This window comes from Mus pahari, chromosome 20 (genome assembly GCF_900095145.1).
Source record: "Mus pahari chromosome 20, PAHARI_EIJ_v1.1, whole genome shotgun sequence".
Taxonomy (NCBI): Eukaryota; Metazoa; Chordata; class Mammalia; order Rodentia; family Muridae; genus Mus; species Mus pahari.
Genome location: NC_034609.1, coordinates 49,348,178 through 49,373,779, shown reverse-complemented (window position 1 = coordinate 49,373,779; position 25,602 = coordinate 49,348,178). Strand labels below are relative to the sequence as shown.

General features: G+C 48.6%; 1 protein-coding gene across 1 annotated transcript in view; it reads right to left on the bottom strand.

Annotated features, from left to right (window-relative positions):
• Positions 1 to 1,917, bottom strand: part of Slc35f3 (solute carrier family 35 member F3) — a 101,134-nt gene extending 99,217 nt beyond the window's left edge. The window contains exon 1 of the mRNA XM_021220746.2: positions 1,759 to 1,917. Within this exon, the coding sequence (XP_021076405.1) occupies positions 1,759 to 1,834 (76 nt within the window). The 5' untranslated portion in view covers positions 1,835 to 1,917. The remainder of the gene's footprint in view (positions 1 to 1,758) is intronic.
• Between the last annotated feature and the right edge of the window lie 23,685 nt (positions 1,918 to 25,602).

Sequence of the window (25,602 nt, the reverse complement as noted above, 5' to 3'; positions counted from 1 at the left end):
CACACACACACACACACACACACACACACACACATCCCTACCAACCTCTGTCTAGAACAGTGGTTCTCAATTTTCCTAACCCTTTAACACAGCTCCTCATGTTGTGCCGACCTGCAACCATACAATTATTCCATTGCTACTTCATAACTGTAATTTTGCTACTGTTATAAATCATAACGGAAAGGACTCACCACTGAAGGTCAGCTCAGGCATGCCTCCCTGAAGCTGGCTAGGGGGAGCCTATTCTCTGTTGCTGCCTCAGAGAACCAACCTCAACCTGCCTTCCTAGCAGATGGAAGTGCTTAGCCTCTGTGGAGATGCTTCCGAGGGGACACTCCAGCTCCGGGTCCCCTCTTCACTCACACGTGTACAGAAGGAGGCCCATAGCACTACCATCCCTAGAAGAGCAAGTTCTTTTGCTAATTTATGATGCTTCGAATCAGCACCAAGCCTTTCTTGAGAATAGGATGCTGGGGGGGGGGAGTCACGGAGAAAGAAAAAGTAAAGAGAAATGGGGATCTGCAAGATGCCGTTCTGATAAAAAAGGGGAGACTTTGAGGTCCTGCAGCTCATGACTTCTTGTGTGTTACCATACAGCAGCCGTAGGCTTTGCACCAGTCCTCCACCCTTCTGGGCTCCTGGTCCTCATCTGCAGGTAGCAGGATGGATCCAGTGTGGAGCTGGGAATATGATATGAGGATATCTTATATGTGACCCCAAAAGGTTCACAACCCACAAGTTGAGAACTGGTCTAACAGCAATTGGTCCCCAGGCTTATTCCAACAAGGGACACACACAGGTGGGTACAGGGACCTCGCAGACCTAGCGAGGGCCCAACTCAAGTCGTGGGCATAAACCAGAGTCTTTGGAGTCATGCCTACCCCAGTCGGCAAAGACTGGGATGGAGGCTCTTGGACCCTAGACAGGTACTCCTTTCTACCCCTGACCGGCTCGGTTAGCTATGGAGAGGAGTTCCTCCTTCTGCAGCTGCCTCCTGCAGGAGGAGCTGAGAGCTAAGAGGACCCTTTCCGTTGGAAAGCAAGGTCCTCTATCAGGCCAGCAGAATGACAGCTGTGTCTGAGTAACTCACAGCCCTCCTCCGTGGCCCCTTCTCTCTCACATCCCCCGACTGGGGGCGGTTCTGTGCTGAAGAAAAGACTGGCAGTGCAGGAACACTTTCTGGGGGGCCTCTCAGAGCCCCTCTCTTGCCTATCAGGCCTGAATAAGACCATGTTTACAGACTGATGCCGGGATTCCCCTCACCTGACAATCTTTCTCCACCTGCAATCAGCCAGACTGCTTTCCTCTAGCTTCCAGTAGAGATGGGCCTCACCTCTGAGCTCCTGGGGTGGGGTGCCAGAGATATTCTCCTAACCCAGGCCACCCACTCCTCTCTCTCTCTCTCTCTCTCTCTCTCTCTCTCTCTCTCTCTCTCTGTGTGTGTGTGTGTGTGTGTGTGTGTGTGTGTGTATGTGTGTGCGCGCGCGCAAGCCTGGGGACAGTGAGAAAAGGCACCCAGGGGTGCAGAGCCACCAGGTGCATCACACTGTACGAGCCCTGGGTGCAGATAGCACATCACCCCACCCGGCAGGAGCTCCAAGAGGATGGAGTCTTCAGGTCCCCACCAGCAGCGACGCTGCACTGCGGACAGTGTCCCGAAGCTGCCGCCCCCGCCCCGCTAGCAACCAGGTGTCCCTCTGGGTCAGGACCAGACGCTTCAGGCCCGGGCACCCCAACACCATGCGGCCGCGCGTTTACCTTCCACTTTGGTGAGGGTCAGGACAGGACTGTTGCAGGCGCTGAGCGGGGCCACCCTGGCCGAATGCTTCTTCATGGTGAGCCGGCCGCCAGCAGGAGCGCCGCCGCCGATCGCCTACATCCTGGGGCCGGGCGGCGCGCCTCTCCGGGCCCGCGGCCTCCTGCTGGCCCTCGCCTCCGGCTCCCCCGGGCTGCAGCCCGCTCCTGTCGCCGCGACTCACTGCGGTGGCCGCCCCGCCGCGCACATCCTCCTGGCCGCGCAGCGCTCCACACACGCGCGCACAGCCTCCTACTCCCGGCTCGCTGCAAACTCCAACGTCACGTACAAGTGCACTCCCCACGCCCACCCGGCCGGCTCACCTGCTCCGCCCCCGCCCGGGACGCCCGCCCTGCAGCCCACAGTCGCGCCCTAGCTCCCAGCCGCGTCCTGACTGCGGCCCCAGGCCCCCTCCTTCTCCATGAGCCCTTCCATGAGGCCAGCGAATCTTAGCGAGACCCTTGGCAGTAAAGAGTGTTGTACCAGTTTATCTACGCAGGTGGTTGGCTCTGCCTGGGCCCTGAATTGTTTTACAGAGAGTGAAGGTGGAGGTGGGGTGGAGACCCCCACAACTTGCATTCTCTTCTGGGGGCTAGAAGATTATTTGCCATTCCCCATCACCCCCCCCCCCGGGCAGGACAGCTCTATTGGGGGAAGAAAATGCAAAATTCTTAGAAGAAAGCAAAGGCTTAAGGGCTAGAGTGACCGGCTACCTGAGAGGAACACTTGCTGCTCTTACAGAGAATTTGGGTTCAGTTCCCACCCTTCACCTTCATAGAAGCTGGCTCACAACCCCCTGTAACTCCAGTTTCAGGGGACCTGATGCCCTCCTCTGGCTTCAGCCAGCACCTGCACACACACACTGTGCCCATACAGCCAGGCAACACATATATACATAAATAATTTTTTTTAAAAAAAAAAAAAAAAAAGAAAAGACTTGAGAGGCCAAACTCCTGGGGGAGGGGGGACAAAAAGCAAGTTCTAGATACTACTACGCTGGTATCATTGTGCCCACCCCTAAAGACTACAGGGAGTTTCAGAGTCTGTCTCAGAATTGCTACTGCACTGTATGACATCATTATTACCTCCATAAGGGCAGCAGGGGCTCAGATACGGGTGGAAAATGGTACCATCATGACGAAATTCCCTGAGTGCAGTTCCAACCAGATCTTTCTGGTGCTGTTCACTTGCATATGCCCAGGTCTCCAGAGAAAGCGCCTAGAAGTAGCTACTCTTGATTCATCTTCCTGAATGGCAAAGATAAACACAGGGATCTACACAGGGCCAGGGCTCCTCAAGGTTGCTCTCCCATCTCTGCAGGAAGAGGTTCCCAGGTCACTGCAGAGCCCTCTAGTGGCAGTCTCTGAATTACTCTTCATGGGAACTTGTCTCACTCAAGACCACTCACTACTGATGATGGTATAGAGCCATTCCCTTCTTTGGATACAAGAGGTTAAATTAAATGTGCTAGTGTCTTAGTCAGGGTTTCTATTCCTGCACAAACATCATGACCAAGAAGCAAGTTGGGGAGGAAAGGACTTATTCAGCTTACACTTCCACATTGCTGTTCCTCAACAAAGGAAATCAGGACTGGAACTCAAGCAGGGCAGGAAGCAGGAGCTGATACAGAGGCCATGGAGGGATGTTCCTTACTGGCTTTCTCCCCTTGGCTTGCTCAGCCTGCTTTCTTATAGAACCCAGGACTACCAGCCCAGGGATGGCACCACTCACAATGGGTCCTCCTACCCTTGATCACTAATTGAGAAAATGCCTTACAGCTGGATCTCATGGAGGCATTTCTCAACTGAAGCTCCTTCCTCTGTGATAACTCCAGCCTGTGTCAAGTTGACGCACAAACCCAGCCAGTATGGCTGGTTATCCAGTCACGATATCCATCAAGATGCATCGTATGAGGTGAAGGCCAAACATGTCCTTAACCTAGGCTCTGCTCAGGGGTCCTCAAGACCATGCTGTCTGAAGGATCTTTGGGGTGAATCTTCAGCACAAAGTTACTGTTCTGAGAGCCTCAGGTCTATTCTTGATTCAATGCAGTTACAGGCACCTGTTTTCAGTCCCCCTTGTCATATTCCACCTATAGAGCTGAAGTGAGGCTTAGACTTCCTAAAGACTACCAAACCATGGGGACATGTCTTAAAGAGAGCCAATCTCCTGAGTTGCAGCTTTGCTGATGGAAGCGGTTGCCTGGAACCATGTGTCAGTCACCTCAGTGCAGGTTCTACCCTGAGAACGAGAAGCTTAGACTCTATCACGAGGTTCCACCCCTCCCCTGCTTGAGCTGGCGTCTTTATGTGCAGTTTTTGGGTTTTGTTTTTGTTTTGTTTTGTTTTTGGGTTTTTTTTGCCTGTGTGTACACACAATCAAGACTGATGTTAGAAAACTCACCTGCTGTTGCTCCCCAAAGGTCAAAGGTTGCCTATCATGTTTGTTTGAGACATGTCTCTCACTGGCCTGGAACTGGACTAGTAGGCTAGGCTGGTCCCACACAGGTCACCGCTTCCAACTTTTAAAATGTGGGTTCTAGGGATTAAACTCTGGTCATCGGGCTTGCAAATAAAGTACTTTATAGACTGAGTCATCTCTATAACCTCAACTGAAATACGTCCGCTCTGAAGATCAACTCAGATCTCCTGATTCTGAGGGTGGAATAGGGTCGTGTGTGTGTGTGTGTGTGTGTGTGTGTGTGCTAAGTAAACATTCTACTGCTGGCCTGTCCTGGCAGCAATTCTGCCTTTTAATTCCTGGTATTTTTTTCTTTTCTTTTCTTTCTTTCTTTTTTTTTTTTTTTTTTTTTTGTTTTTCGAGACAGGGTTTCTCTGTGTAGCCCTGGCTGTCCTGGAACTCACTCTGTAGACCAGGCTGGCCTCGAACTCAGAAATCCGCCTGCCTCTGCCTCCTGAGTGCTGGGATTAAAGGCGCGCGCCACCACGCCTGGCTCTGGTATTTTTTTTCAATTTGCTTTATAAAAAGGTAGCAGAGCTGAAAGAAAGTTCCTAAAACTATAAACGTGATAATGTCTCAGGTCCTGCTAAAATCTGGGGTGAATGGAATCACCTCTCTAAGTAAGAATTGTTGCAGCCTCCCCATACCTCAGAATGCTGCCTTTGGCTGTATGTCCAGTGAGAGCAGACTCCTACTGCCAGGAGCTGTTCCACTGTTTTTGTTTTTACATAGTGAAAAGCACATTTTGCACCTAGCAAAAACCTACACTAGGAGCTGGAGAGATGGCCCAGTGATGATGAACAGCACCAGCTGCTCTTGCAGAGGACCCAGGTTTTATTCCCAACATCGACATGGTGGGTCACCACCATCTGTAACTCCAGTTCCAGGGAATCAGACTCTGTCTTCTAGCTTTTGAGGGCCCTAGACATACAATCGGGCACAGACATATGTGTGTGTGTGCAAAACACCCATACACATAAAAACAAAACCAAATGAAACTACTCTATCCGGGCATGGTGGCAGACAGAAATCAAGGCAGGAGGACCACAAGATCAAGTCCTGCCTGAGAGACAGAGGGATGTCAAGGTCAGCTAGGGCAACTTGGTGAGACTCTGTCCCCAAATGAAACTAAAAGGAGAGCTGTGGACAACACCCAGGGACAGGGTGCTTGCCTAGCATGTTTGAGATCCTGGGTTCAGCGCCCACATACAGAAAATAATTATACACTAAAAAGGATGAATTTGGATCTCTGTGAGCCACACATTATACTGAAAATTGTGGAGATATCTTAGATATCATCACCTTTATACATAAATGTGTATGCATGTAAATGAGGTACATAGGTGTATATACAGTATGTATATGTGTGCATAAATGCTGTATTACTTAAAGTATTATCTTTACAACAGGGGAATGTTCTGCTATAGGATGACCACTCTCTTCTCTTCTGTCTGCCCTTTACAAAAAACGAATGCTGATTATGATCAACTATCATGTGTGTGTGTGTGTGTGTGAGTATGTGTGTGTGTGAACACTGCACACACATGTCATGGTGTTTGTGTGCTGGAATTCCGAGGACTGTTTTCAGTAACAACCCTCACATTTCAGCTTGCTGGGGGCACTCTCTCTCTGTTGTTTTCTGGCTCTGAATATCAGGCTAGCTGGCCAGAGAGCTTCCCAGTGTTCTCCTGACCCTGTCTCCCATCTCCCTGTAGTAGGGCCAGGACTACAGGCATTCAAGTTTTTATGCGACTTCTGGGGGTTTGAACTCAGATCCTCATGCTTGCACGGTAAATGCTTTACCCATTGAGCCACCCTCCCATTGTGAGTTTGTCTTTCTTATTGCCTACTTATTGCCCATGGTAGGTGCTGTGAAGCCTTTTACTTAGTGTTCTGGAAATTAAAAAAAAAAAAAAAAGTTAAATGCAGGAGGGCTTTCAGGAGTGGGAAGGTAGGCAGAGTATTTCAATTAATTCACTGTGAAATAGCAACGCTGTCCTTCACAGAATTAAATAGTTAAGAATAACAAATTATTTTTGTGGTTACTGGTATTTAAAAAGAATCACTTAAAGAGGCTCCAGGAAGCAGATGAACCAGAGGACAGCACTCGGGAGCATTCAGAGTGGAGCCTGCATCATCTGCCCAGTAGGGAAGGGGGCCTGAGTCTGGCCAAGAAACTCAGGGACAGTACCAGCAGGCAAGGATGTCCAGGGGCGAGGATGTCCCTTCCTATCTGGTCAAGGTCAATGAAATGAGCCAGGTGGGTGCTCAGTGACCCTCCCCATTATCCCACATCCTCTCCTCTCTCAGGACCAACAAACTGACTCTCCTCTCTCCAGGTTGAGGATATGTAGAGCGCAATCACTGAATGTCACAGCCGGATGTCCATCTATGTCCCTCCGTCCCCCAAACCACCCACCACCTAACAGTGAGGAGATAACACCTCACCCTAGTGTTGAGCTAAAGCCTCGAGCTGGTGTCACACTGAACACAAGCAGAGACAGAGGTTGGAGCAAGGGTGTCTGCTTGCTTGTCAGGGCCCAGTTTCATGTGCTCAGAGGTGATTCCGGGTGGTGCCTTCTAGAGGGCAGAGCCAGGTGTGCTGGAATGGAGCAGAGGGGGCTGCCTAGAAGCCGGGCCTGGTGGTATAGGTCTGTAACTCTCTGCTTCTCAGGAGGATAGAGTGATGACCAAAGACTTGGGCTGGGCTGAGAGTGATAGTGTCAGAGATGTAAGGCATAGAAGAGTGGTGGAGTGCTTGCTAAGCATGCAGGGACTTCTAGAGTCAGTCCTCAGCACTGACCAACAATGCCTGTGCCAAGGAGATGTTGTTCCCTGGGACAGGATTCCCTCCCCTGGAACCTGTGAGAAATCTAGCTGGTGGCCATCATGAGGAGTGGATGTACAGACTGACACATTAGCTTATATACAACAGGTCCTGGAGATATTAAATGCCTTTTCCCAGTAGGGAAAGGAAAACATGATGTTCTACAAAGTGGGCTTCAGCTCAGAAAAGAGTACTCTTATCCGGGCTGGAGAGATGGCTCAGTGGGTAAGTGGCTGCTCTTCTGAAAGTCCTGAGTTCAAATCCCAGCAACCACATGGTGGCTCACAACCACCCGTAATGAGATCTGACGCCTCTTCTGGTGCATCTGAAGATAGCTACAATGTAGCAGTGTACTTATTTATAATAATAAATAAATCTTTGGGCCAGAAGGAGATGGATTGACTGAAGTGAGCAGTAGTCCTAAATTCAATTCCCAACAACTACATGAAGGCTCACAACCATCTTTACAGCTACAGTGTACTCACATACATAAAATAAATAAATAAATCTAAAAAAAAAAAAAAAAGAGTACTCTTATCTCTTATCAGACTCCTGGGCCCGAACCTCTGCTCTGTACTTAACCTTCTCATCTTTAAGAAAACCCTTCTGGTGCAGCTGAAAAATTACAGGGGGGGTGGTCCTGGATATAAGCTCCCCACACAACAGTCAGACCCAGCACCTGAGGGTATTTGTTTTCATTCTTTCCCTGCTGGGCATCCCAGGGGTGGGGGCGGGGGCGGGGGCGGGGGCGGGGGCGGGCAGCCATGTCCTGTCCTGGGTCTAACACCTTATGTGGTTTCTAGAGCACGGTACTCTGCAGAAGCAGAAAGTTAAGGAGAGACAGGGAGAGGAGGGGGGAAAGGGAGGAAGATGGGGTGGGGGGAAAAGAAGGAGAGAAGGCAGACAAAGGCAGAGAAAGCAGGAGGAAGGGAGGGAAGGAGAGAGAAAGAGAGGGAGGAATGGATGGTACCCTTACAACTCTAAATTCCAGAATTTTCTGGAATCATCTGCTCTTCTTTTGATCAGTTCTTTCCTGCCTGTGTGGTGCATGGTAGGGGAAGCTCACAGGAGGGCTTTAGTCTCGGTCTCTTTCCTCCTTGATCTTAGGGAAGTGTGTTTGAAGACCAAGGCCCCCTCAAGGTGAGGAGGGAGAGATGAGACTGTTTAGTTCAGAAATAGCTGATGCCAGTGTCCGGGTGACTCATCGACCACAGCTGGCCTGTACTCAGATTCCTCGGCTGCCGCCTCTGTGCAGGCTGTAGACTACTGACCTACATCCGATCCTTGGCCACCCAGAACCCACCCCTCTGCCATTGTTTGCTTCCAAGGGCGAGTCAAGGGGACCAACCTTGGATTTGCCTCAGCTTAAGCAGGAGGAAGAGATCTGGGCCTGCAAAGACAGCGCTTCTTCTGCGCCTGTGTTTCTTAAGTGAGGAGCTGGGTAGAACCTTCTGGTTAGTGTCGCCTTCCACAAGGACTCTGGGGGCTCAATGTTAGACACATAGTGTCTCTGGGGCCCGCCACTGATGTCGCCCCTCTAAAGGCTGAGGCCGCCTTCCTGAGCTCCCTGTGTACTTGCTCAGCTACCTCTGGGCTGTCAACTCTAAAGTGGGAACCACACTCCAACCAAGGAACAACCATCTTAGAACAGAGAAGTCCGTGCAGGGTCCCAGGAAGGTGAAAGTGCAACTTGCGAGGGGCTGTGTACGGCGCATCCGCAGAGACATGCGCAGTGAGGGTTATCCGAACACTCTAGATGGCCCCCAAAGAAACCCAGGATGTTTTCTAGAGTCTGCGTGGAGCTCTGCAGAGTAGGAGCCCAGTTAGTTTAAGTGAAGTGGTCACCACACTCTGTACGTGGTCACTCACAGCCCAGCTGTGTTCTTTCCAGCCTTGGGTCATGGCTCCCCTCCATGAGTCTGTGCTTAGGTTAGTAAGCCAAAGAAAGGACCAAACCCACTTAATGCCCGAGTCAGCTCTGCCACACTAGTTATCCTAGGAACGGCAGATGAGCTCCAACTGTACCCTTTCTTTCATCTTTCTCCCTCTCTCTCTTTCTCTCTCTCTCTCTTCACTCTTTCTCTCTCTTCTTTCTTTCTTTCTTTCTTTCTTTCTTTCTTTCTTTCTTTCTTTCTTTCTTTCTTTCTTTCTTTCTTTCTTCTATACTGTTTGTGGTTCTTCACGGATTCCTCTCTTGGCTCCTAACAGTATCTCCCCTGGCTCAGCTCAGCTTCTCCGAATTTCAGCTGTCACCAACTGTCTTCTCTAACCGTACCCTCTGACATTATTCTGTCTCCTGGAACCTCCTCAAATCCTATACCTGAATCCTACTCTAGCTCTCAGCCTCTGCTGGCTTTTTATATCCTCTCCTGCTCCCAGAACTCCAAGAGGCAGCTGACACTGAAGGACATAGGGTCCTTTAAAGGGCCAGGCACACAGAGTAAATCATACCACACAGATGACTTTAGGACCACGGGCATTGGGCACTGCTTCCCATCTGTGACAGAGCCCTCAGGGAGGAGAGAGAGGGGAGAGAGGGGAGGGAGGAGACATGGGAGAGAGGGAGGAGAGGGGGGAGAGAAAGGAAAGAGGGGAGGGGGTTAAAGAGGGGAGAGGGGAGAGAAGGGAGAGGGAGAGAGCAGAGACAAAATACAAGTCCCACCCCTGCTCTAAATAACAGGAGACCCTTCATCCATGTGTGTGTGGTATTCCACCCCCTCCCACCCCATTGAACATTTTTGTTTTAGCTCACAATTCACATGGGGAAGTCAAGGTGATACGAAGTGCAAACAACTAGTCACATCATATCCACAGCCAGGAGCAGAGAGAAATGAATGTATAGGTGCTCACTTGTGTGCTTGCTTGTGCTCAACTTGGTCCCTTATACAGTCCAAGGCCCTAGAGGAAGGAATGATGCTGCCCATTCTACTAGGGCAATCAAGGCAGCCTCTCTCAGACATGTCCACGGGCCAACTCCATGTGGACAGTCCCTCACTGAGACTCTCTTCCGTTTGATCCTAGGTTGTGTCAAGCTGACCTTTAACTATCATAGGCCTGAAGAAATGGCTGTGTGGTTAGCCTCTTACTGCAGTTCCAGAGGACCTGAGCTTGGTTCCCAGCACCCATGTCTAGCAGTTAATGACTGCCTGTAACTCTAGCTCCAGGGAATCCAATGCCCTCTTCTGGATTCCTTGGACACACACATGCATGGGAGGGGGAGGAGAGGGAGAGGGGAGAGGGAAAAGGGGGAGGAGAGGGAGAGAGGGAAAGNCATAATCCCATTCCAGCTCTAGGCCAGGTGCAAGTAACAGGATTCCTGATGGGTCTTATTTTCCATAGGAATAAGTGTAACGTACTTATTTGAAAGGGCAAACAAACGGGACTCAAATGGCGAGGGAGAGGGAGAGGGGGAGAGGGGAGAAGGAAGAGTGGGAGGGGAGGAGGAGAGGGGGAGAGGGGAAGGTGGGAGAGAGGGGAAGGTGGGGGAGAGGGGAATGTGGAGGAGAGGGGAAAGGAAGAGGGGAGGGAGAGAGGGGAGAGGGGAAAGGGAAAGAGGGGATACCTACACAAGTTCAAGTAAATCATAGGATAAACATAAAGTAAGCTGACCATTATACCATCTTGAAAAAAATTTGAACCAAAAAAACCAATGTGACATAAAGATATCTTGCAAAGATGCACACTCGGGTTCTTTTTATATCAGTGAGGTGGGAATGTCGGCCGACAGGGAAACGGGAAAGAATGAGAGGATTCATAGGCAAGAATGGGATACCAACGGTGAGATGAATTAGCTAACATTCAAGGATAACATCCAGAAGGAAAACAGATCACGTTTCATATTCAACGCGGAGCCTATCATGCGTAGATCACGCGGCACCGTTCAACATGTGTATGCTAAATATCGTCGTTATCTGTTTATCTCGTCCACTCAGAAAAATCCAAGGCAGCCACCATTTGTACCTTCCTAACTGTTGAGTTTTCTGAGTCCTACCAGCAGAGACGTGAGTGAGTCACCCGCTTTCTCCTTGGGAGCAAGACACACGGGAAGGTCATCTCCTTTTAGAAGTTCAGTTCCCCAGAATGGGTGGCTTTCTGCTCACGACAGCGTAAAAGTTCTAAAAACCTGCTCTTTAAGCACGGTGTGGGGCTGTCAAGAGCTAGAGAAGTCCTCGGGAGGGAATGAGAAGCAAGCCTGGGACAGCTTTCCTTTTATAAAAGGAGACAATTTCTATCATTATATAAAACCTTTTCAGGTCAGGCTTTTAAAGACATTGCCCTCCCATCTCCTTAGAAATACATGTTTATTACACCGACAGTCTGTGTCTATTCTTGCTTTCCATATTTAATTTTTGCGTATGTGTATTTGTGTGTGTATGTGTGTGTGTGTGTGTGTATGCAAGCATGCCCACATGTGCATACACGTGTGCAGGTGCACATGCAGGTGTGCTCCTGTGCACGGAGGTGGAGGTTGACTTTTTTTGTTTGTTTGTTTGTTTTTTCAAGACAGGGTTTCTCTGTATAGCCCTGGCTGTCCAGGAACTCACTTTGTAGACCAGGCTGGCCTTGAACTCAGAAATCCGCCCGCCTCTGCCTCCCGAGTGCTGGGATTAAAGGCGTGTGCCACCACGCCCAGCCTGGAGGTTGACTCTGAGTGCTTTTAATTGCTCTCCACCTTATTTTTCTGAGAGAGTCGCTCTCCAAGCACAGAGCTAGCTGATGTGTCCAGACTGACTGACCAGCAAGTCCCGGGGATTCTCCTATCTCTGCCTCCCTCGTGCTAGGATGTCGGGGATACGCTGTTACCTCTGGCTTTTTATGTGGGTGCCGGGGATTTGAACTTGGGTCCTCATCCTTGTGAGGCAAGCACTTTACTGACTAAGCCATCTTCCTAGGCCTGGGTCCTTTTAATGTTTTTCTCGGTGCAGACATTTCGGAGCATGTCAGTAACACAACAGGATAACACACAAGGTGCTGCCAAGAGCTGTCTGCCCCCTGCAGGACGAGGGAGCTTCCGCCCAGAGCTCTGTCTGCGTGAAGGGCTTTCTCCGGAAGGCCGTTGTTATTTTGGCTACTAGGATGACACCTTTCTACCGGGGTTTGCACAGAAGAAATAGCCTGGCCTTCTAGAGGCTTCTCCTCTCTCTGCCACCCCGCTGCCTTTCTCTTCTCTTTCCTGTCTTCTCACTCCTGCTGAGCCGTCATTTGGACTTTGCCTTAATGTTTGTGTATGAGTGGAAAAACCACTGTGGCAGGTTCCGACAGGTGTGTGGGCCATGTCCTGTGTCCTGAGCACAGGTGCCCTGGCCCCTTAAACAGGAGTGGACTGTGTTCTATGTCTTGAGTTCATGTGCCCTGGCTTCTCAGGTTAGTAGAGAACTTGACACCTATATGTCAAGTATGGCTTCAGGGCGTGGGAAGCCCCCAAGCTAGGCACAGAGGACCGGGGAGGGCTCAGCCCTAGCCACACCGTTTTGTTCCTTTCAGCACATCACGCTGTAGCCTCGGCTTTGGTACACTGTTAGAAACACTTTTCAGAGAACCCTCGAACACGTGGGGTTTTGTGAACCCTTTAAGCTATTCATTTATGAACCCTTACCAGGATGGATTTATTTGACTTGATATATAAAAGCCCAAACGGGCATCACCACCAGTGCGGTATAGCTCAGTCCTCAACTGTGGTGTTAATTCTGTCACCTTGACAGGCTCTAGAAGCGGCTGGGAGGCAAGCCTCTGGCTATGTCTTTGAGGGAGTTTCTAGATTATGTTAAACTGAAGTGAAAGGATTCCCTCTAGCTCTGGGCAGCACCATTCCAGGGACTGAAGTTTCTAGCTGCATAAAAAGGAGAAAGTGAGCTGAACACCAGTGTTTGACCCTCTCTGCTAGACTATGGAGGTAGGAAAACAACTGCACACCAAACAAGCAAAGAACTGTACACCACCACCCTTCCCTTCAACTGTTATGTTTGTTTGTTTGTTTTGCCAGCCTCGAAAGCATAGCTCTCTACATTCACAACTTTTCCTTCCTAATGCTTCCGACGTAAAGAAACCAGCATTCACCCACTTTCTGGTGCCGGGCCTGAAGAATCGGCTGTTGCTCATGAAGAAGCACTTCCTTTCACTCAAGTAAAACCTTTGTTTTGCTGAGAGACCCGGTGCTGGCTACCTGGAACAGACCAGCTGTGGTCGGTAAGACACCAACCAGCATCACTGAGGTGAAATCTTTTAGGAAGTATTTCCTCAGGGTCAGCACACAGAAGGGAGGTCCAGAGGGGAAGCAAGCTGGGAAGCAAGACTCTTGAGTTTCTTCCTCTAGCTTCCTGCTCTGATTTCCTTGGAAGGTTTGGGTCGGCGTTTTACACAGCAATAGAAAGCAAAGCCAGAGCACCCACTACTCGGGTCCCAGGTCCCTCTCAAGGCTGGGGACCGACCTTGGGGGCTCCTGTGCTGTGCTCAATTTATCTTCGGTGCCCACGGAAGAGTTTTGGTTTAACCTTGATCTCTTATTTAGAGGGAGCAGATATCAGATACTCCACTGACGGCAGGAGTCTAGTTTGGGATTAGCTGTATGTAAAGTAAAGAGGTCAGAAGCCACTGCCGGAAAGACTTGCAGACCCAGTTCACCCAGGAGCCTCAAAGCTCTCCGTGTTTCACGTGTGGAGCGGACAAAATGGGCCGAAGGGACGCAGCAATTCAACTATCCCTGGAACTGGTTGGTACCCAGAAATAGATGAAACCTACACTGTGAGCATCCTTGGGTCAGGAAGCACTTGAATTATAAGGCATCTGAACCCCCAGAAACAATGCGGGGCGAGCACAGGTTGGTTCTCATCCCAGGATATTATCATTCACAGCAAACTTCTTTCTGAACTTAAGCCACGGTGATCAAAGCACGCTGGGGGTGGATGCTGGGACTCCGACTCTTCTGTCTTAGCCATGGCGCCCTCTACCCAGAGGAGGTCTGGGATACCACTGAGGATCACATACAGTTTACACCCCTGAGGGCTTAGATGTCATTTGAAAGGGCAGACTCCTGGAATGGGGGAGGGTTTGGAAATCATCAATTATGTCATGTGTCATTCTCAGTTTGAAGCAGGAAGGAGCAAAAACTTAGAGGACGATTGAGAAACAAAAACCGGTGGCTATTCTGGGAGCACTAAATAGGAACAGCCTAAATATACCCCCAGAAGCAAGCGCAGGAGCAGCCAGAATGGCTGGGCCGCTTCACAGCTGCAGCCACCCCAGGCCCAGAGCAGCACAGATCGATGGAGCCAGGGCCTGCTGCATTTTAAGCATCTTCTGGGGGTGAATGAAAGAGGCGTCTCCTTAGCATTCAGTTTAAACTTTGGGCAAGATCCAGCTAGGACATCCATGTCTTTCAAGTGATGTATTTTCAAAACCTGGAAATCCCCTCTCTAGGAAAAATAAAATTACTTGGTCTTAAGAATTCAGAGAGGCTGGGCGTCATGACACATATCTCTAATACCAACACCCAGGAGGCAGAAGCAAGAAGATCACTAAGTTTTAGGTCAGCATGGTCTACGTAGAGAGTTGTAAGCTAGCTAGGGCTGAACAGGAAAACTCCCAAGAAAAGAACAAGCAGAAAGCGAGCGAAAGCTGGTTCTCAAAGCTGAGTCAGGAAGATCCTGAGTTTGAGTCTAGCCTCGAGTGTACAGAGAGAGACTGTCTCAAAACCAAAACGCCAAGCAAAGAAACAACTGCACCAAGCTCCTCTTAGAGCAGAATGGGAGCTTTCCAAAGACTCAGAACCAGTGTTCAAGGGTGGTGCTGGGGTAGTTCTGAAGTAGTTTCCTAGAAAGGTGGACCTATGCAAGCTAGGCATCTTATCACCAAAGCGAGAAGCCATCCTAGGAAGAGGAACACGTGCGTTGTAAGGAATCTGTCTTTAAAACGCGTAAAGAGCACTTACAAACCAATCATATGATAATCCAACAGAGAAATGGATGAACAAGCTGCAGACACCATTTTCAAAAGTAGGCACACCAAAGGCCAAAAGATTTGTGATAAACCCCACTTCATAAGCTACCAGGGTTCTAACACCAGTCAAACCAAGGATGCAAATGGGGCGCAGAGGGCACCAATGCACAGACAGACCATTCTAGCTTGCTCTCTGTTGCTGTGATAAACACCATGACCTAAAGCAACCGGGGGAGGAAAGAGTTTAGTGAGCTTACAGCTCACAGCCACTGAGGGAAGCCAGAGAAGGATCTTAAGGCAGGAACCTAGAGGCAGAAACTAAAGCAGAGGTCTTGGCTGCTTACTAGCTTCTCGCTGTGCTTCATGCTCAGTTAGCTTTCTTACACAACACAAGATCACCTGCTCAGAGGTGACACCATCTACAGAGCCCTCCTCTGTCAATTGAGGAGGATGATAACGGTGGTGGTGATGAGGATGATATACCCCGCAGACCTACCTACAGGCCAAACTGATGGAGGAAACTCTAAAAATATGTCCAGTTAGCAATCAAGATTGCAAATATGCCTTGGTGGTATCCAGAAGCGGAACCAACCACATGGCGACTCTTCCGAGACTTTTGGGGGAAGTGCCTCTGTTTCCAAAGTAGCCACACTGTTTTACATTCCCCTCAACAGAGTTTCCTTTCTTCCACACCCTCTCCATGTGCTAGCATCCATACCTGTTGCTCAGAATAACAATTCCAGTCTGTGTGGGCTTGTAACTCTTGTGATCTTAGTTTGCATTTCTTTGAACATTATATATCACTTTTTTCATACGTATTTTATATTATCTTTTGAGAGGCAGTGACTCATTTTGTGTGTGCAGGTGTGTTTGTGCATGCATGAGTATATGAGTGTGTGTGCATGGGTATGGGTGTATAAATGTGTGTGTGTGTATGCATGGGTGTGAGCACATGGGTGAGTTGTATGGGTAAGTGTGTGTACATGAGTGAGTATGTATGTGCATGGGTGTGTGTATGTGGGGGAGTGTGTGTGTGCATGGGTGAGTATGTGTGCATGGGTATGCATGTATGTATGTGTGAGTGTGTATATGCATATGTGAATGTGTGCATGGGTGAGCATGTGTGTGCGTGCATGTGTGCATGGGTGAGTATGTGTGTGCATGGGTGAGTATGTATGTGCATGGGTGAGTGTGTGTGTGTGTGTGTGTGTGTGTGTGTGTGTGTGCAGCACTCACCTAGCATCTGTGATTCCAGCACTTAAAAAAGCTCTGGAAGGGACAAGTGAAAGTTAGCTCACAGCTGTGCTGACCTGTTCTATACTCGCCTAGCAGCTGCCATTCGTGTTTTGTTCTTCTATCCATCAAGTTCCCAGACATGTTCTCAGCTTTTGCAAGAAATTCCTAAGCAGGTAAAGCATATGTCAAGACCCAAAGGCTTCCCAGGGATCATTTCTCCCAGGTGCTCATCCAGGTGTCAGGACAGCCTGTGTCTACCCCTGTGGACGGCTGTTCTAGATCTTCCCTTCTTCCTTCTGCCATTTCTCAGTTGCTGGGGCTGAGAGCCAGAAGCCGTGAGCCGGAAGGTGAAACATCTTCCCGTGTTTATATTTACAGCAGGTGAGGGGAACCCTGGGGGATGCCAGTGACCAAGTTCCATCAGGACCACAGGGCCTGTGTCTGTGAGAGGAACAAGCCATTTGATTTCTTCTCAGGAATAAAATGCGTGGGTGTGCCCAGCTGATGTTTGCCTGGCTGGTCTCACAACAGTGCAGATGTGTTATTGCTGCAAACAATGGACTGTGGCGGAGGCTGATGCTTTGGAAAGTTCTACACCCCTCAGGTCAGAGAAATCAAGGTCAGAGAAGGGTCTGATTAGCTGTGAGGAGCTCTATTCAGGACTGTGGTGGCTGGGGCAACTGGGTGTGGATCTCTGAGCTGCCACACTTGGCTTGGGCACTGTGTGTATATGATTGTGTATATTACTGTGTGATTGTGTGAGTGTGTGAATGTATATATGAGTGTATATGAGTATGTTTGAGTGCATGTGAGTGTATGACTGTGTGAACATGTAAGGTATATGCATGTGTATAGGAGTGTGTATGCACATGTGTGTGAATGTGTATATGATCATGTGAGTGTGTTTGTGTGAGTGTGCATATTTGTGTGTGATTGTGAGCATGTGAGTGTGAATATGAGCATGTTTGAGTTTGAGTACATTAGAGTGTGTGTATGATTGTGTGAGTGTGTGTGAGTGCCTCTGTGTGTGTGTGTTTTGTGTGTGTGTGTGTATATGTGTGTGTGTGTGACTACATTCTGAACCCAAGCTTCACACATGCCAGAGAGCTGGCATGTGTCTATCATGTATACAAATTCTATCAGTTATAGCACAGCCCTCTTTCTTTCTTTCTTTCTCCTTCCCTCCCTCCCTCCCTCCCTCCCTCCCTCCCTCCCTCACTCCCCCTCCCTCCCTCCCTTCCCCCCCTCTTTCTTTCTAATTTGAGACAGGTCTCACTATGCTGGCCTTAAACATACTCTGTAGTCCACAAAGGTCTTGAACTTTCAACCCTTTTGCCTCATCCCTCTAAGGAGCTGTGATGGCAAGCTTATGCCAGCAGGCCAGTCCATCCAGGCCTTTCTGACTATGAGAGCCCCCCTTCCTTCTTGTACCTTTGTCCTCAACACCTCCGTCCTCCCCGCTCTCCCCACCCCCTGTCGCCCCCACACCAGGCCTGGTAGTCCCAGGGTTGCTCCCCTTTTGCCGAGAGCTTCCTTCAGAAGTGTTAGCTCTTGGTCAGGTGCTGAGCGGGAGGCTGCATAAGCCCTGGGTGAGCCCTTGGGGGCCCTGGTTTCCACTGGGCCTCACCTTCAACTTACAAAGTTACGAGCAAACACCAGCAGTGTTTCTCAGCTCAGGGTGACCTGGCTTCTGAATGTCTGCAGCAGGAACAAACCCACACTGAAGTCGGACATCTGCCTTCCAGCCCCTGTCTGGTGCAGGACTCTGATAGATACCTATCGTTGCCTAGGTACCTTTGTGTGGGCTGACTGTGTGCATACACAGGTGGGCGTGAGACAGCCTCAGGTGTAGTTCGTAGGGTGCCATCCACCTCGTCTCTCACTGGCCTGAACCTCCCCAAGCCAAGTAGGCTAGACTGGTTGGCCAGCAATGCCCAGGGTCCTCTGTCTTTGTCTTCCCAGTGGTGAGACTGAAATTGAACGCCATCTTGTTCAGATTTTCTTCCCCATGTGGATTCTGGGGATACAACTCAGGTCTTTTCTCCCTTTAGAATGCCCACCAATTCTGCACACATGGGGTAAGGTCACTCTTCCCCAAACAAAGCCTGTCCCTGTGGCTCTACCCAGGGTTTGTGAAGTCCAGGATTGACTCTTTGACCCTCTCTTGCTTCCTAGGGACTCTCCTGAGTCTAGAGCCTCCTGGGTCTAGAGAAAGAGACTTTCTTTGCTTTTCACTAGGACTAATTTCTTTAGTTGGCATACTGAGGAGGTGGCCTGGTCTCGATGGCTCCATTTGCTGAGTCTAAAAGGGTAGCCCCAGGGGAGAAGTTCCCAGCCCCTAGAGACAAAGCCATTGCGGTTTGTCTCCCTGGGGTGGGTCCTTGAATGCTCCAGGATCGATGGAAGCCTGGACTCACACAAAGTCCCAGAATGGTCTAAATTCAGTCTACAGGATGTGACGTTCTGCCAGTCCCAAATTCTGCTCAGCAGAGGTGTTGCAGCCCACTCTGAGCGAAGAGCTTGAGGATACACTGCTAACTCAGGGGCATGTGACACACTTGGGCTTTCCTTCTTACCTCTGGCAAGGGTTTGGCCCCTTGAGATGCTCTAATGTGCCCTCCACTGAGAAGAGACCTCCAGCTTCCCAGAACCACCAGAAAACCCTCCATGCCTGCAGAGCTCCCCGCACTGCCACTCTACGTGGGCTTCCTGTCCCTCCCTGGTACACAGTCAAGATTGTCCATGAGCCTGCAGCCTGCCTCCTGTAGGGTTGCTTCTATCATGGCCAGTCTTAGGGGCCCTGTTGTGTTTCTACAGCACCCTGTCGCTGTGGGAGCAGCACCAGGTTCTTGGTGTGTGTGTGTGTGTGTGTGTGTGTGTGTGTGTGTGTGTGTGTGTGTGTGTGAGACATGCCTGGGACTGCATTTCTTTCCAGTCCTTAGGCAGTGTTAAAGCTGTCGGAGGACCACATGGAGTGAAAAGGGATTGATGTTCAAGGCAGCACCTTGAACGTGGCAAATTTTCAATGAGAAGGTATGTAACCACCCTGGCAGGAGTGAAGGCATGCTGAAAAGAAGCTTGCATACCATCTCCTTCGGATATGAGATTGCTGAGAAATCACACTAAAGTGTGCTGGTTAAGTTATTCTTAGCTTAACGTGAGCTAGAGTCATCTGGAAAGAGGGAACCCCAACCGAGAGAATGCCTCCATCAGATTGGCATGAGGGTATGACTGTAGGACATTTTCTTCATTAATAATTGATAATGTGTAATGGATTGTATTAGTATTGTATTAGTCAAGGTTTTCTAGAGTATCAACTTGGAGAATGAATCTCTCTCTCTCTCTCTCTCTCTCTCTCTCTCTCTCTCACACACACACACACACACACACACACACACACACCCCAGGATTTAACAGTATGACTTACAGGCCATGGTTCAGCTAATCCAACAGTGGCTGCCTATGAATGGAAAGTCCAAGAATCCAGTCATCATTCAAGTCCACGAGGCTGGATGTTTCAGCTGGTCTTCAGTATGCAGTCGAATCCTTAAAAATAGACTTTAAGGTCAATGAAGGGATGGACTTGCTTGCAAGGGTAAGAGCAAACAGACAAAGAGAAAGAGAGAGAGAGAGAGAACTTCCTTCTTTTGTGTCCTTTATATAAGCTGCTCACAGCCCAGATTAAAGGTGGGTCTTCCCAGCTCAAAGATCTAGATTATAAGTGGATCCTACTTCAAACTATTTAATTAAGAAAAAAATCCCTCATGGGTATGCCTAGTCTTTTGACTTGTAGTTAATTTCAGATGTATTGAAATTGACAACCAAGAATAGCCATCAATAGAGGATCGAGCCCACTGTGGGTGGTGCCATTCCTGAGCAGGTGATCTTGAATGGTATAAGAAAGCTGGCCGAGTAAGCCATGAAGAACAAGTCAGTAAGCACACTCCTCCATGGTTTCTGTTTCAACTCCTGTTTCCAGGTTCCTGCTCTGACTTCCCTCAGTGACAGACAGTGACCGGGACATTGTAACAATGAAATAAACCTTTTTCTCCTCAAGCTGCCTTGAACATGATGTGTATCACAGCAACAGAAACCCTAAGGAGTCTACAAAGGTATTGGATTTCCCCAGGAATCTTAAGGAAAGGCTAGAACTTGGTATCAGCCAGAGGGGACACTTACCTACCAGGGAGAGAATTCGCCCAGTGCTGACACTGTGTTAGACTGCCTTTCAGGACAGACTGGAGACAATGACAGATTAGTGATAGGCAGGACCACATCATGGCCAGACTGCTTAGCTACACATACCACTTGCCCTCTATTTAAATGTGAACCTCCTGGTAGATTCCCAAAGATGTCATAGAGAGTCTCTGGACCTGTATTCCTTTTCCCAATGTGGCTTATCGATGAAGGGTGGCCAAGCCATGCCTATTAGTCCAGGCTCTGATCATAACAACTTCAGTAAGTCCTTCATCATATGTGGCTGTGTTTATTCTTCAGAGTGGCTTGCAAGGCTGTATGCTCTGCCCCTTCCAAGAAACAAATGTTCGCATGCCTTGGACGTTGTACCCTGGCATCAGATTAGCCCCAGAATCAGGGTGTCCTCAGCTTCCCAGGTCTCATCTGCTCTAGCTTTTGGTGGCATCAGAGTGCTACGCTGGTGGCAGCAGGTACTGTGGGATAACGTGGAGACAGCACTAACTAGGCCTTATGGTAGGGAATTGTTTCTCTGCATTTCCTCCATCATCAATAAATATTACAGTCATTGTGAGTCAGGATGGAAAGGCCACGGGAGTGTGGGGGAGAGAAGAAGAGAGAAAGGAGAACCCTTATCCTGTTGAAGCCTCTGCCAGCCGTGAAGCAAGAATTCCAATACAGTTACAACCACTCTGGCCATTTGTTTCTTCACAGCACGAACCAGCAGTTTTCTAGGAATCTCACCAGAAAGGAAAAAAAAATAACAGTATAGGGACAGGATGCGTGCTAAGCCTCTCTCAGCTTATGACTTCACTGAAGGAATCCTTGGAGTCACCTCACGTGTGTGTCTCTTTTATCAAAAGACATCGATAAGATAGAACGAAACACCCTTACATTTTGTATTAGAGTCTGTGTATACTAGGGACACACTCTCTTTTAGAAGCTTCTACATTTTACAGAATTATTAATAGACCAATGTTGTCTTAGTTATGGTTACTATTGCTGTGATGAAACACCATGACCAAAAGCAACTTGGCGAGGAAAGGGTTTCTTGACTCATATACCCTTAGTCCTAGTCTATTGAGGGAAGGAACTCAAGCAGGGCAAGAGCTGGGAGGCAGGAGCTGATGCAGAGGCCATGAAGGGATGCTGCTTACTAGCTTGCTCCTTTTGTTTGTGTACCTTGCCCATCTTAGGGTTGCTGCTGTGAACAGGCACCATGACCAAGGCAACTCTTATAAGGACAATATTTAATTGGGGCTGGCTTACAGGTTCAGAGGTTTAGTCCATTATCATTAAGGTGGGGGTGTGGCAGCATTCAGGCACACATGGTGCAGGCAGAGCTGAGAGTTCTACATCTCCATTTGAAGGTTGCTAGCAGAATGCTGGCTTCCAGGCAGCTAGGATGAGGGTCTTAAAGCCCACTCCCACAGTGACACATCTATTCCAACAGGGCCACACCTTCTAATAGTGCTCCTCCCTGGGCTGAGCATATACAAACTATTACATTACTTTTTTTTTCTTTGAGTCAGGAACCCTTTATATATCCCGGAGTGACCTGTACCTCACTATGTAGACCAGGTTGACTTCAAACTTATGTAGATCCACCTGCCTCTGCCTCATGAGAGCTGAGATTAAAGGCGTGCACCACTATGCCCAGCTCAGCATGTATTTTGTTTTTCTTTCTTTCTTTCTTTCTTTTTTGGTTTGTTTTTTAATGAAACCTATAAACACAGTCTTTGGGCTCTTACCCAACATCACTAACTAATAAAACATCTTACAGGCCTGCCCATAGCCCAGTAGTGTAGAGGTATTCTCTCAGTTGAGGTTCCTTACTCTCAGATGACTTTACCCTGTGTTAGGATGACGTAAAACTGGCCAGGACATACATGAAATAGTCTGAAAACTTAAAACATCAATGTCTTAGCTACTTTTCCTATTACTGCTATAAAATACTCTTATAAAAAGCAGCTTAAGGGAGAAAGGATTTATTCCGGCTCACAGTTCAAGGTTACAGCCCATCAAGTTGTTGGCTTACAGTTCAAAGGTATAGTTCATCACATTGTTGGCTCATGGTTTGAGGTTACAGTCCATCACAATGAGGAAGTCACAGTTGCAGGAGCTTGAAGTAGCTGGTCACATCATATCCACAGTCAGTGTGATGGTTTGTATATGCTTGGCCCAGGGAGTGGCAATATTAGAAGCTGTGGCCCTGTTAGGTTAGGTATGGCCTTGTTGGAGTAGGTGTGTCACTGTGGGCATGGGCTTTAAGAACCTCATCCTAGTTGCCTGAAAGCCAGTATTCTGCTAGCAGCCTTCAGATGAAGATGTAGAACTCTCAGCTCCTCCTGCACCATGCCTGCCTAGATGCTGCCATGCTCCTGTCTTGATGATAACAGACTAGACCTCTGAACCTGTAAGCCAGCCCCAATTAAATGTCATCCTTATAAGTGTTGCCTTGGTCATGGCGTCTCTTCACAGCAGTAAAACCATAGTTAAGACAGCCAGGAAGCAGAGAGGGGTTAGTGCAGGCTCAGATCAACTCCCATTTGTCCAGGCTAGAATCCCAACCAGGGAATGGTGCCACCCACAGTGGGCAGGTCTTCCTACCATAGCATACCATCAAGACAATCCTCATGGGCACGCCCAGAATCCATCTTCTAGGTGATTCTGTCAAGCCAATAACACTAACCACCACAGTCAAGTCTATTTGAGGAAAAGAGTATTGTACTGTGAAGACTGAACATGGTTTTATGGGAAGTAGAGAAAGGTAGGGTTTTACATAACAGCAGCGAGAAATACTCCAGCTACTGACAACAAAGGCCATAGCTATGCAGATATTGACTGCTTTTTGCTCTTATCTAGTAGGCCATATAATATGTTCCCCATCCTCGTTGGCATGTCAACTAGCATTGTAATCATGCAGGTCTTATTTGGGCAGCTATATTGTTGAGCTATCATGGGTGCAACTTCTCTGTCTTGTCTAGTACTGTTTAACAGGAACATTCTGATTCTCTCCCTCTTGAGATTGTCCATGATGTTCCTTAAGCTTTAGGTGTAGGGGTTGCATTATAAACAAAACCTCAGAGAACCCCGAACTCAAGCTATTATCCAAAGACCAGCCCCCAGGACAATCCTCCTGCTCTGGTCCCCTTTCCCAACTAAAGGATGAAGAAATGGTTCTACATCCCTGCTGTGCCCAAGAGGAAATTGTGGAAGCGTTGAAGAAGAAAAAAAATGCTGAGAATAAATTGTTTTCCTTCTGATCATGGAGGGGTGGGGAGAAAGAGAGGGAGGAGGGAATGGAGAGAGAGAGAGAGAGAGAGAGAGAGAGAGAGAGAGAGAGAGAGAGAGAGAGAGAGAAGATAAAGATTATGCTCTTGATCACACAAAGAGAACATTCCTGAAGTGGGTTCTGCTAATGTGCCCTTGATTAGCTGGAGACTGGGATATAATGGTGTGTTGAGTGAGAGAGTTCAGATGAGGAAGTTTTGGGCAGGTAACCATGGTGACAGTTCCACTGGGGTTTAAAGAAATGTGGAACTTCATGGAGGATGGGTCTGTCTCGATGTGCTGACCAATCTCTGGATGGTGTTCATCAGTCTTGGACTCTTGGAGGGATGTATCATTGTCTCAGCTTTCTTTCCTCACTCCTCAACAGCATCTTTAGTGGTGCCAGGCAGGAGAGACCCAAGCCAGAGTTCTGCTGTCATGGAGCTCTGCTTCATAGAGGATGTTCCCTCTACATGTCCATAAGTACACACACACACACACACACACACACACACACACACACGGGTATATATGTACACATTCTGATTTATACAAGGTGTTCTCTCCATCTGTTCATATACACAGACATACACACACACCTACATATATACACATACATAAACACAGACATATATGTCCATATTCTTCTGTTTCATAGAGGGTGTTCCCTTTATGTGTTCACACACACAAAGACAGATACATACATACATACATACATACATACACACACACCTACATATATAACACATGCATAAACATAAACATATGCACATATTCTTCTGCTTTATAGAGGGCGTTCCTTCCATGTGTTCATACATGCACATGCACACATACAAACACACCTACACACACATCTGCATAAACACAGACATATATGCCACATTCTCACACATAAACACATATACATACATACATGTACATGCATATGCACACATGAACATGCATATGCATCCATCCATGCAAACATACGATGACCTCCAGTCACATTTTCTGCTAAGTTCAGACAATCAAAATTGTCCTTAAATATTGTCAAGTGTCCCCTGGAGTGGCTGTCTCCCCATCTCTGTTGGAGAGCCGTGTCCTAAGCCTTTGACTGTGATTCTCACTGTATCGCCTGTCTGGGATACCTAGTAAAGCCTAAGCATCCTTCCGTGAATGTCTGAGTTGTTGGGAGGCAGGGCCTGTGCTATCTAGGTGATTCCCAGTGCTACAGAGAGCTGGGGAACAGGGATGGAGAGCAACCCTTTTCCAGACAGTAGGAATTCGGCAGAATGACAACTTCAGGACCTACCTGGTATCCACAGAGGTCCTCTGGGAGAGTGGCACACATAGCAGTCTGTGCCGCCATGCACCTTCTAGCAGGTTCTGATGCAGGAGAGCTGTTGCCCTAGCTGTGTGGCCCTGGTGTCTGTTCTCCGATGAGGTTGCCCAGTCTCAAGGCCTTTCAGAGAAAACTCTTCACAAGGCAGCTTGAACAGACCAGGGGGCAAACTCTTGGGTCATTATCTAAACAGAGCTTTCATTCAGTGGAGATCTACCATCTTAGTGATGGAGTAAGAGAGAAGAGAAGCTGGCCCATCTGCGTGGATCCTGCCCAGTCCTTCCAGGATACCCTGGAGGGCTGTCAAGGCCGGGGCAAGGAAGGGCAGCACACACTGGCCTGCAAATCCCCCTGAGCACAAGTGTCTAGGGCAGGGATGGGGTCTTTGCTGTGGTCTACACTGACCACTGCAGGGAAGCTTAAAAACAAACAAACAAACAAACCCAACAGGAACACAACAGCTAGAGGCAGCAGGAATCTGCCATTCACGACGTTAACCACTGTAGGATTTGCAAGAGGAAAACGGTGTGAGTCTTTTCAGAGCCTGTGTGCATTCTTTCA